The 12887-nt window shown below is 49.0% G+C and overlaps 1 protein-coding gene across 2 annotated transcripts; it reads left to right on the top strand.

The window, feature by feature from the left end:
- Positions 1-2962: 2962 nt before the first annotated feature.
- On the top strand, positions 2963-12296 carry LG4H2orf72 (linkage group 4 C2orf72 homolog). Of its 2 annotated transcripts, none has more exons than XM_005361770.3 (3): positions 2963-3857; positions 6228-6341; positions 9496-12296. In XM_005361770.3, exons 1-3 carry the CDS (start codon positions 3215-3217, stop codon positions 9633-9635), a joined length of 897 nt encoding a protein of 298 aa, XP_005361827.1. In that variant the 5' UTR covers positions 2963-3214; the 3' UTR covers positions 9636-12296. The 2 variants fall into 2 exon arrangements, with proteins under 2 accessions (XP_005361827.1, XP_026642192.1); XM_026786391.1 differs by having other exon boundaries at positions 6225-6341.
- Positions 12297-12887: the final 591 nt, after the last annotated feature.

Raw genomic sequence — 12887 nt, 5'->3', positions numbered from 1 at the left:
TGTGTGATATGTGTGTGGTGTGTGTTATATGTGTGTGATATGTGTGTGTGATATGTGTGTGTGATATGTTGTGTGATATGTGTATGATATGTGTGTGATATGTGTGTATGATATGTGTGTGTGATGTGTGTGTATGATATGTGTGTGATATGTGTGTGTGTGTGATATGTGTGTGGTGTGTGTGGGGTTTCAACCCACATACAGGATAGGCCTTTACTCACTTCAATCACTCTGGACACACCCTCGCAGGCACACCCAGAGTGTGTCTTCAAATGACTTGAAATCTAGTCAAGAAGACAGTGAAGATTAACCATCAGACGTGCTGCTGTCCTCCTGGCCCTTAGAGCTTTGTGCATGCCAGTACTCTACCACTGAGATACACCTCCCACCCCTAGTCTCTTAATGGAGTGTCTGATTTCTGTTCTTTTCCAGTGCTGCCATTGAGCTCCTCAGAGGGAGACGTTGACAGCTGGACTTTAGCTGTCATTCTGGTGGTATGATGAGAGAATAATCACTGTTCTAAAAACTGAGCCCCCAAAGACCTAGTAAAGAGGAGTCCCATTAATGAGAACCAGATAAAAAATATGTTGCCTTAGGTAGGTGTTGATGGTGCACACCTTTAATCCCAGCATGAGAAGCAGAGGCTGGTGGATCTCTGAGATCAAGGCCACCCTGGTCTACAAAGTGAGTTACAGGACAGCCAGGACTACCCAAGGAAACCCTGTCTTGCTGGGTGGTGGTGGCGCACGCCTTTAATCCCAGCACTTAGGAGGCAGAGGTACACGGATCTCTGTGAGTTAGAGGTCAACCTCTTGAGGTCTACAAGAGCTAGTTCCAGGACAGACTCCAAAGCCACAGAGAAACCCTGTCTCGAAAAACCAAGAAGAAGGAGGCAGAGAGGAGAAGAAATATGTCGCCTTCCTCCAAATACTGGCTAAAACCACTACTAGACTCTTAAGGAAGGAAGGGCTGCATCTTGGGCACCGTGGACTGCTCTATGCATACAGTAGGTATCCAAGAAAGATTCATTTTATGGACACGAAAACCCCTTCATGATGTTGGAACATAGTTATAAAGGGTAGGGAATAAGCCTGGTGGTGGTGGCGCATGCCTTTAATCCTAGCACTTGGGAGGCAGAGGCAGGCGAATCTCTGTGAGTTCAAGACCAGCCTGGTCTACAAGAGCTAGTTCCAGGACAGGCTCCAAAACCACAGAGAAACCCTGTCTCAAAAAAAAAAAAAAAAAAAAAAAAAAAAAAAACAAAGGGTAGGGAATAAGGCATTTCAAAGAGAGGATTGAGGTTATATGATGAATTAAAATTATATGGGCATTAAAATGTCTTGACACCAACAGCCTTTGGGGCAATTACAATGTAGTGAAAGGAAGGGGGAATAAAGATGCTAGATACAAGCCACGGAGGCCTTTTGAATTTAAATTGACACTAAATAGCATGTAAAAGTCATTTGCACCAACTCCTCTCCTGTGTACAATAATAATCACGTTTGCCTGGGGTGACCGCCTTTGCACAGGGCGGGAAAAACAGTTCACAGGACATTCCTTTGGACAATGCTGCCCTGGTCCATTAAAATCATAGAAAATACGTTCCTGCTTCTAACCTGGTTTTCAGACAGACAGACACACAGACATAGATACATACATAGATGCACATCTACACATACACATCCAACACCAGAGCATGCCAGCATCCCACATCTAACTCTAAATCAATAGTTCGCAATCTTTCTTTTTTTAAAAATATTTATTTATTATGTATACAATATTCTGTCTGTGTGCATGTCTGCAGGCCAGAAGAGGGCACCAGACCTCTTTACAGATGGTTGTGAGCCACCATGTGGTTGCCAGGAATTAATGCAGTTCCTCATGTTGTGATGACCCCCAATCATAAAATTATATTCATTGTTACTTTATTACATTAATGTTGCTACTGTTATGAATCATGATGTAAATATCTGTGGTTTCCAATGGACTTAGGCGACCCCTGTGAAAGGGGTTGAGAACCACTGCCTTATATTCTGGTCCATAGGGAACAACAGTCCCACAGTACCTCAGGCTGTACCCAGAAGTCAACAACTATTTGTGGAAATAGTGGCCTTGGTGCATTTGAAAGGAGTGTTGATGGCTGAAAACGAGATCACGGTAGAGGAGCTATGCCCTAGGTGCTGGTTAATTCTAACTGCCAACACAATTTAGAATCACCTAGGAAGCCAGTCTCAGTGCAGAACTGTCGAAGTCAGGTTGGCCTGTGAGCAAGTGTGGGGGTGGCCGGAATCATCTCAGTTGACTTAATTGATGCGGTAAGACCCAGCCTGAAAGTGGGTGACACTATTCCTTGCTGTGGTTGTACAAAAGGAGAGTTTATTGCTCTCCACTCTTGACTGTGGGTGTGATGGTGGCCAGCTGTCTGGAGCTCCTGCCTCTGTCACTTCCCTGCAGTGATGGGCTGCGACCAGGAACCGTGGACTAAAATAAGCCCTTTCTTTCCTTCCCTAAATTGTTTGTGGTAAGGGTATTTTTATCACAATTTAGAAATGAAAAACTAGGACCCCCTGCTTCGCTTCCCTCACCCACTCACTCTTCTGCGCCATCTCGGTTCCAAAGCCTACACCACTGGGAAAGTAGCCCCTAACCCAGAAGCTAGGAACGGTGACACAGGTTTATAATTCCACATTGAGACTAAGGGATCTCCAGATTCTAGGCTAGGATGGTGAGGTCGTGCCTTTTGGCAGAGGGTGGAGAGAGAGATGGCTCCACAATCCAGAGCACTTGACTGTTTCTGCAGAGGACCTGGGTTGAATTCCCAGAACATATTCACAACTCCGCTGGTGCCAGTGCTCATACACGCAAGCAACACACTCATACACATAAAATCAAGTAAGTAAATAAGTCTTTTTGAAAAATAGATAAATCTGCTCCGGGGTCCAAAACCATCTTATCTTGAGCGGGTACGTTTGTGAATACGTTAACGTCCATTCACCCTCAGCCCCACAAGAGCCCGCACCTACTAAGTGCTCAGGAAGTGTGTACTGGGTGTCTGAATGAACGAATGAATGAGTGAATGATATTCAGCGCACTGGGACAGAAGCGCGCAGGACGCAGCCAGTGAGCCAGGGGGTCGGGGAGGCTCGGCCCTCGGGGGCGTGTCCGTAGAGGAGGCTGCGGAGCTCCGTGCCCGGCGCAGGACGCGGAGGCTAGCATGGAGAGCGAGCTGGAGCCGCTGGCCCTGCAGCCGGCGACCCAGGCCGAGCCGCACTTCCAGGCGCTGGTGGAGGCTGCGGGCGGCCGCGGGCAGGTGCTGCTGGTGGGAGAGCTGTGGGAGCGCGAGCAGAGCCGCGAGCTGCTGCGAGACTTCTCCCGCGCCGTGTTCCCTCCGGAGCCAGAGCCGGAGCCAGCGTCGGGCAAGTCGGGGAAGCCCGGTAAGCCGGGCCACTACACAGAGGCCGAGAGCGCGGCCACTGCGGCGGCCATCGGGCCGCAACGGGCTCCGGGGGCAAAGGCAGCGCGCTCCATCCGCTCGCCGCTGGTCTTCGTGCTGTGCCGCTCTTCATCGCTGGCCACCCGGGACCCGCGGCGCCTCCTGCGGGAGATGCTGCGGGATGTGCGCAGCCGGAGACCGGAGGGCGCAGCGCTGGTCGGAGTCCTGGTGGCCGACGCGGGAGCGGAGGACGCGGTGTTGTCAGGACTGCAGCTGCTGGAGACGCTGCTGCGCTCGGTGTTCGGCCGCCAGGTCGGAGGCCCCGTGCAAGCTGCCGCCTTCAGTCCCGGCTCCCCGGCCTCCAGCCTGGCAGTCCAGGAGGCGGCCTGCAGGGCCCTGCAAGCTGCCGGGCCAGGTCGACCAGGTGAGGCTGCGCGGAATCGGGCTGGACACCGGTGAAGGAGTCTAGGGGAAGACTTCAGTTCCTTTAGTCCGGTTGAACCCCGTTAGGCCACCCAACTCTGTTGTGCACCATAGTAAACTGAGACCCGGAGCAGAGAAGTCCCTAGCACAAGGCTTTTGAGCCTAAGGTGACCTGATTCGAGAAAGGAGTTGAGTCCATCCAGACTGCCAGTGAAATGGGGAACAAGGAGCCTAGGGTTCAGCTGGTCAGTAAGTGGATAGAGTTGAACTGTTTTGAACAAAATGTACAAGTTGTAGGAGACTGAGGATAGCGGAAGAAGATGGAAACGTCTTGGGGTGCAAAAGTTTGGGTGGTGTGATTGGGGGATGGTGAAGAACTGAGACGGGCTGGGAGTGGTGACTGGAGCTTTAGGGCACGGTTGCAGGCATGGCTGTCGCAGGAGTTGGGAGAGAGCGTGAGCAGCACCGAGAATCTCTGTGTGGAAGGGTGGAAGGCGGACACAGTTCCTGGCAGAGGCACGAAATAGGTGCCAGGAACCTGGTGTTGGTAAGCAAGCGCAAGGGACCGAGACCATGGTGACCTCAGTGATTCCTGCCTTCCCGCCTACGCTGATCTGATCGCTGCTGCCAGGCGTGGCGGGTCACCTTTTTCTTCCACACACGCTTAAAGCGTAGAAAGGAGTGAGAGCTTCTCCCAGCCGGGGACTCTTCCATTACAGCCGGGTCAGGTGTCCCAGGGCAGCAGGTTTTGCAGGAACTCCGCAGTATAGTGGGATTAAAATGTGGACCTTCAGTGGAGCTGGGGCAGACTCTGGGAGATCTTTGCACTGCTCAGCTCCCTTCCGTTTGACTCTTTACTATAGTAAGCTTCCCAGTTAATAAGTGGCTGTGTGTGGGGGGGGGGGGGTTGCAGGGCACCTGCTATTGGCCATTAGTCAGCCACTGGGAGACGTCAGACCTATCTCAGCAGGGAGACACTATCTGATGTTCCAAACGTCACACTTGCGCCTGCCAGCCTGGCAAATTTCTATTATTGGAGGCTCCCCTAGCTTCTGGTCAACTTGCCTTCTATGGAGGATGAACAACCTCCAGCATCCTGAAAAGTGAGGGAAATAAATTCCCCGTGTATACTCCTGTTCTGAGCATATCCAGCCAGCGGATTCCTTACTTGGTCTTGAGGGAAAGAAGGGAATTCACACAAATTCCCCCTAGACTAATGAGCTGGCACCTAGAAAACTCTAAACCTTCCTTCTCTTAGCTCTCAGTCCCCCAGACACGCTTAACTCTGGCCATGGTTTTGTGCACCTGACTGTGACCCAGCCCAGAGGCTCCTCTCTTCTCTTCCTTCTATAGCTCGCCCCACCCCTCCATTCAAACGGGGGCGCCTTCTGAAAAGCCTGCACTCCCTCCTGCCCACAAACTCACTAGTGAAATGCAGAACCTTTGATCTTTGGCTCTCTCAGCAAAGACCAAATGGTTTCATCACTGCTCTCTTGTGAGTTTAACAACCCGAGGATTCCCATTTCCTAACTCCCTGCCTGGCATCCAAAATGGATGACTAAATTCTTGCTTTGAAATAAGCACTGACACATTGGAAAATGGCACCTTAGCAGATGTATCATCTTCTGCTATATCCGACTCTTGCCAGCTTTTATAACAACACACTAAGAAAAACAAAAACTTCAAGGCCATGAGTTAATTATAATCCATTTCCTTGCAGCTTTTTTACAACAGTTTACAGAAGTCAGGCATGGTAAGCAGCGCCTTTAATCCTAGCAGCTATAGGCAGAGACAGACAGATCTCTGTGAGTTTGAGGCCATCCTGGTCTACAGAGTGAGTGTCAGGCCAGCTGGGGCTAAGAAATGAGACCCTGTCATTTTTTTTAAACAAAAAATTAATCTATTGGTGTTCTGAAATAGTTTGAAGCAAGGCACAATGATGCATACCTGTAATCCCAGCATTTGGGAGGTTGAGGCAGGAGGATGGAAAGTTCAAGGACAAACTAGACTACATAATGAAATCCTGTCTCAGAAACAAACAAAAGGATGGATGGACAAACAAATGAAAGATTGGGGTAGGGAATCAAGGAAAGAAGGCAGGGTTTGAACTAAAACTGAGGGAGAAACGACTGCTCTCTGAGAGGTTTCTTTGGTGGTATGCGATTGTGATTGATTTCATGTCATTTTGTTGCTATGGTTCCCCCAGCATGTGCACATATCACAGAAATCTGTGAGGCTGAAGTAAGATAACCAGACAGATGAAAGCAGGGCGGTAGAAAGTCAAGACTCCTGGGTTGCTGAAGAAAGTCTCTTGGTTTTGGAGCAGGCACTAGCTGACCTCTGCCTTGGGGATTTGGACTCTTTCTAGCAGAAAGTGCCTGGGAAAGATCAGGCCTCCCTGGCCTACTGACTTGCTTTTCCTGGGGTCCTCGGAACCAGAGGAAGAACCAAGAATATGCCACCTCCTCCCGAGGCCCAGCTCAAGGTAAGCACATTGGCTGCCTGGATCCTGATACAGGGGTCTTGAGGACACACTTCCTCCGTGCTGAGAATGACAGAAGCACTCGGGTGCCTGTCCCTCCAAGCAGAGCTCAGGCTGGCTCAGGCAGGGTTCCTGCCCTAAGAGTCCTCCAACCTGGTGAAGGCAGGAAGAGAGCTGGAGGACAGGAATTCCACATGCATAGTGGGGGATGTGAGGACAGGCCAGTGGCCCCCGAAGAACATGAGTGTTAAGGAGCTAGTGGCATTTCAGCTGAGATACAGGACTTCCTGTATGCAGACATAGGAAGATGCAGAGAGCACCCTGAGCAACGGTTGCTAGCAGATATCATATTCAGAAAAGGAAGCCCCCTCAAGCGTGCTCAGGGCTGAGGTGCAGATGGCAAAGGAAGGCCTTGAAGTGGAGAGCTGGGCCACATGGGGGCCAGGATGCCCTTCAGGGGTACAGGGTCTTAGACACAAGCATAAAGATGGCAGCCTGTGGAAACACAGATATCAGAGGCAGATTCAGCTAGAGGGGACCACAGCAGCCCCTAAAGGGATATTGGGTGACCTCATCCACAAAGGCTGGGAGACTAGAAAGGAGGTAACTCACCCAGAGTGGTTTCCAGGGCAGGGACATCTTGCTGGTAAATGGAGGCAAGGAAAGAGCAGGGCACAAACAGTGAGTGGAGGCACAAAATAAGCTTTTATTGTGTCCCTTATTTAAAACTGACCCTTCACTGACCTAGCAGCCTTCTTTCAATGCCTAATAATTTGCCACAAACAGTGGCTTAAAACACACACACACACTGAGCTAGGAGAATGGAGTGGGTAAAGGTGCATGCCACCAAGACTGAAAACTTGAGTTTGATTCCCAGAATCTATATTGGGGAAGGTGAGAACTGACACCCCACAAGTCATCCTCTCTCTCTCTCTAAATATAAAAATGACAAAACTGAGCCGGGCAGTGGTGGCGCACGCCTTTAATCCCAGCACTCGGGAGGCAGAGGTAGGTGAATCTCTGTGAGTTCGAGACCAGCCTGGTCTACAAGAGCTAGTTCCAGGACAACCTCTAAAGCTACAGAGAAACCCTATCTCGAAAACCCCAAAAAAAAAAAAAAATGACAAAACTGAAGATGCTCAAAGCTTTTATATAAAATAATAGAGTAGCAGTTCTGGGGAGATGTCTCAGTGGTTAAATTGATTGCCAGGCAAGAATGAAGATGGAGTGTCGAAACCCACTAAAGACTAAGAGAGTGTGCCAGTAGGCCTATAATCCCAGCCTCAGAGGGAGGAAGAGGAAGCAGAGGAACCAAGAACAGGCAAACTAGCAAAACTGGTCATACTTACAAGTTCTGGGTTTGCTAGATAGACCCTTCCACAATGGATAAGGTGGAAGAGCAATGGAGGAGGACTCTTGACGTCAACCTCAGGGGAGCCACCACGTTTATGTGCATGTATGCACGCACAGACACTCACTTGTGTACTGGCACCCACACAAATGCACCCACATACATGAGAAGACATGCACACGTGCACATACCACACACAAGAGAAACGAGGGGGCACCGTGCGTATGTTTAGCCTATGTACATCCTCCTGTGCATCTCAGTCATCTCTGGATTATATATGATCCCTAATAGAATGTGAACATTATGAGAGCACTTGCTTTACTGTATTTATTTATGTATGTGTGTTACCTCCATGTATGTATATGTACCATGTGCATATAGTGCCCACTGAGGCCAAAAGAGGGCGCTAGATCCACTGAAACTGTAGTTACTGACTTTTGTGAGCCACCATGTAGTTACTGACGGGGAACTGAACCCAATTCTCTGTAATAGTAACAAGTACTTTCTACTGCTGAGTACATGTGTGTGTAGGTGTTTAGTTTTTTAGAATTTTATACAACATCTTTCATTTTAAACAAAACAAAGCACCTTTTTGTGATTCTGGGAGATGGACCTACAACCTCACTCTGAGCTACATGCACAACCTTTTGTTGTTGTTTTATTTGTTTTTGTTTTTTAAATGATCTTTATGTAGTCCTTGACAAATTTATACATGTTGTTTTTTTTAAATGATTTTATTTATTATGTATACAACAGTCTGCCTCCCTGTATGCCTGCAGGCCAGAAGAGGGCGCCAGATCTCATTACAGATGGTTGTGAGCCACCATGTGGTTGCTGGGAATTGAACTCAGGACCTCTGGAAGAACAGTCAGTGTTCTTAACCGCTGAGCCATCTCTCCAGCCCCATACATGTTGTTTTGTTTCTGAGACAGGGTTTCACATATTCTAGGTTGGCTTTGAACTCAAGTGTTTCCAAGGATGACCTTGACCTTCTGATCCTCTTCCTTCACCTCCCAAGTACTGAGACTGCAGGCAGGCACCATCACTCCCGGTTTATGTGGTGCTAGGGCTTGGACCTAGGATTAATGTGTGCTAGGCAAGCACTCTACCCATTGAGCTGTGTCCCCAGCCCCATTCTTAATGCAGAGCCCCAGCATACATAGAAACCCTAGGTTGTTTGCCTCATGAGTTTTCTCGATGCTGAGGATCAGTTGCACAGTTCCAGCTGCAGGTGGGGAAGCCAAGGCTCCACCAGTATAACCTGTAAGAGACCTCACTATCTCTCATAAAAACAGTGGCAGTGGCATTAGAGTTGGTCAGTGTCGTCCCAGGATCTCACAGACCCCATAAGGACCTGGGACTTTGCTTTCTCTCCGCTGACCCATCATTTCACCCTTAGACCGGTACTGTGATGGCAGCAGGAGTGTGGAGATCGTTCCTAAGCATGTCCTTGCAGACACAGCCTGAAAGTGGGCTTGTTGGGTCAAAGGGGGGGGGGTCCCTATTCTAAAATAGTTTTAGGGCTGTATTTTGCTTGGCTTTTTACATTTCCGATGTGCACATGCCATGGCGTGCTTGTGGAGGTCACAAGACAATTTGAGGGAGTTGGTTTTCTGCTTCCACCATGTGGGTCCTGGGACTCAAACTCGGGTTGTCGGCGTTGGCAGCCAAAACCTTTACCTGCCGAGCCATCTGACATCCAAAAAGTCCATTTTGGCTTTAAATGTAGATCTTGGGCCAACTTCTTCCCTTTAAGTGCTGGATATTGACTCATAAACTTGATCTTTTCATTCTCGAATGTTCCAGAACACCTCCAGGTCTCGGAGGAGGAGCTTGCACTGACAGCCATGTGTCCCAATGGAGACTGTGAAGACCGAGGGAGTGGAGCCAGAGCCCAGGATGGAGTTGTCCGCATGCCATCTGAGCCCTTGGAGGACACAAGATGAAGGCTGAACCCCTGGACTGGCCCTAACCTGCACACTGGGGTCTGGACCTTCTCGGTGGGCTTCCATGTCACAGTGTTGACCTCAGCAGCTGGTGACTGACTGACCACAGAGACCCCACTTGCCTGGGGACTGCCGCTTTCACTGTTGCCAGTGAGGCAGCAAGGCCCATGGGACCTGCCCCACACTTAGTGTTTCTTCTCTCTGTGAGCAAGGTGATCCTGTCTCTCTGTGCCTTCATTTCTCAGAGCCAAGGAGACACTACACCGCTGTGCAGACTTGCCACTCTGTCTGGGGCTTCTGTTTCCCAGGAAGCTGCCAGCCCAGTGGCTTTCCACCAGGGACTAGGATTCACCTCCAGGCAATACTGGAAACTTGTGTGGGGACAATTAGTGGGCATCTCACAGCCTGTAGGACGGTCCAACCCCAAATAATCTATTTTCTCAGAATACCAGTTGTGACAGTTTCGAGAGATGGAAGAGCCAATCCCTTCTCCCTGTCAGTCTGTGAAGAGATCCCCTTGGCTTTCCTGGGTCCTTGGTCCCCAGAACAAGCCAAACTCAAGACCTGACTGTTGCCGTGAGGGGCCTGTCAGGTCAGAGCCGAGATGACCTATGTGTTGCAGGGCCAGAACCGAAAGCACCTTTCCTGCTGTGAGAAGAAGGGGCCTCAGTCTTTCCCGTGTAGACACTGATTACTGTGCCAAATCCTCTGTGGAAAAGTTTTCTGGGAGCTGCCTAGAGCACCAAGGACAAGGAAAGCCAGGGTGTTGGGGTGTTCAGTTCCCCGACTTATGTTAGAGCTCAGGTCCTAGCCCAAGTATTCTGGAATCTTCCTTCTGAGGCTTTGAGTCACAGAGGGTTCACGCAGAGGCAACTGAGGATTGCCTCTTGGCCTTGCCTGCCCCTGGAGAAATCCGTGTTTGGAAGGGGAAGGGCCCTACTAGTTTTCCCTGATGTGAGAAGAGCATTGTCAGAGGGAAGTGGCGAGACTTAGGTGTTCAACTGTGTTTCGCTCTGCGGATACCCAACTGCGCTGTGCTTGGCGTGGCTCCCTGTGAGGAGATACACACCTTTGAGTCATCATTTCACCTCTTTCTGTGGCAGCACCAAGGGAGGGGACCCTCCCTGCTCTGTGCCTCGGTTTCTTCTTGGTGATCCACAGCCTAATCCTGTTCCCTCTCAGTCTCGTGGAGAGAGCATGAGGTGCAGAGGGATTGGCATCTTCCTGGCATGAGGTGGAAGCAGACTCATTTTAATAATGCAAGGTTGCCCCATGGGAAGTGGTCCAGCTAGCATATTTTATTCAAGTGTCAGCTAGAGGCTGGGGTATAGTTCAGTTAGTTAGGGAGAGTCTAGCATGCTAATTTGATCCCCACAGGTGTATGATCTGGAAGAGGTGCACATGCCTGTAATCCTGGTTCTTGGGAAGTAGAGAGAGGAGGATCTGAAATTCAAATTCACTCTCAGCTACAATATGAATTGGATGGAGACCAACCAGCCTGGGCTACACGAGATCCTGTCTCAAAAAAAAAAAAAAGCAATTTTGAATTATCAATTTGACTTGATTTTGGTTTTATTAGTTTTTTTGTTTTGTTTTTCAGGACAGGATTTCTCTGTGTTACAGTCCTAGCTGTCCTGGAACTAGCTATCGTAGACCAGGTTGGATTCAAATTCACAGAGATCTGCTTGCTTCTGCCTCCCATGCTGAGATTAATGGTGTGTGTCACCACAGCCCAGTTTGATTTTGTTTTTAAATGGGAAGACTGGTGTATCTGAAGCTGCTATATTTTTGTTACAATGTTGACCTATGCAATCCTATGTGATCATTCGGTTGAGTTCCATTATTTGAGCAAGAAAGGGGGCTTGAAATTTAAACTGGGAATTTGTCTAAGAAGTTACAGAGTTAAAAATCTTTTGTATTTGTTACCCATGTTTGAAACTTGGGAAACAGCACATTTAATTCAGCCAGGTTTCCTGGATGAGGAGGGCTGTACCTTCCTCTCCGTCCTTCACCTGGCGCCCCATCCCTACTGTACCTCAGGGCCTTTTGAGTTTGTCGCCTCTGCTCTAAAGGGCGATTCGCACACCATTTGCATTAGTTGTGGTCTGAGTTGTCTGCTGTCTTGTCACTGGTTGCAAAGGTGGGTGTACTGAGCCTGGGTTTTGTTTCCCAGCTGGTAAAGCAGGTGTAAGAAACAGCATCCTGCTGTCTATCTTAGTACTGTTTCCCAGCGGACAGCAGGACTTGGGTTTCACCAGAGATGGCCTTGTGGGACCCTTCCGGAGGAAAGAAGGAAGGAAGGGTGGAGACCTGGAGGAAGGCAGGGGTCCCTGAGAGCCACATGTGAGGACCTGACCACCAGCTCCACTAGGTCCTGGGGTTCTAACCTGGAATGCAATGGTAGTTCCTCTGCTTTTGACATGAGTCCTGGCTCCTTAGATCTAATAAACCAGACAGTGCCTCACTGGTATCTGATAGAAACAGAATAGTCTTCCTTTTTTTCTCTAACACTGTCTTCACGGGGGTCTGGTGAGGAGGGAGTCTGAGCAAATAAAATACCCCTAAAAGTCCTCCAGGCCCAGGTGATTTCTTCACAGCCCATGTCTGGAACTGGAAAATATCTGGGGGAGTGGAAGCCAGTATTAAATAGACTTATTTGTTTATTTGTTTATTTTTACTTTTTACTTATGGTGGCGCATACATACCACAGCACATGTATGGAGGTCAGGACGACTTGTGGGAGTCAGTTTCTTCATCCACCATGTGGACCTAGGGGATCCAACTTAGGTCATATGGTTTGGCAGCAAAATACTTTGCCCACTGAACCATTTTACAGTCCCAGAAGTAAATATTTAAAAGGAGATTCTCTTTTTAATTGAAAGACAGCATGGTTTTGATATACAATAGAGGGTGTGGACGTGTATGCATATGTGTGTGTTTAAGCAGAGCTAACCCAGACCTTCACTGGCTTTCAGGCAAATCTTTGTTGAGATTTGTGTCATGGTTTCTCTCCTGTTCAAGTGTTTGCCTCCAAAGAGTTCCTGGCTTGTAAAAGCAAATCTTCAGGAGAGCCTCTAAAGGAACCAAATGTGGTTTGCTTTGGGCCTGCAATATCAGTGAGCTCCTCTTTTTCTGCAAGAAGCAAGGACCAAACTTCAGCTATACTGTAATGGCCACTGACCACTGAAGATGCAAAGGCAATCTGTGCTTTAAAATGCCAATGACGGCTGGCCAGTGGGGGGCGCACACCTT

The sequence above is a fragment of the Microtus ochrogaster genome, linkage group LG4 (assembly GCF_000317375.1).
Source record: "Microtus ochrogaster isolate Prairie Vole_2 linkage group LG4, MicOch1.0, whole genome shotgun sequence".
Classification (NCBI taxonomy): domain Eukaryota; kingdom Metazoa; phylum Chordata; class Mammalia; order Rodentia; family Cricetidae; genus Microtus; species Microtus ochrogaster.
The sequence above is the reverse complement of the archived record's forward strand: the minus strand, read 5'-3'. Positions and strand labels throughout refer to the sequence as shown.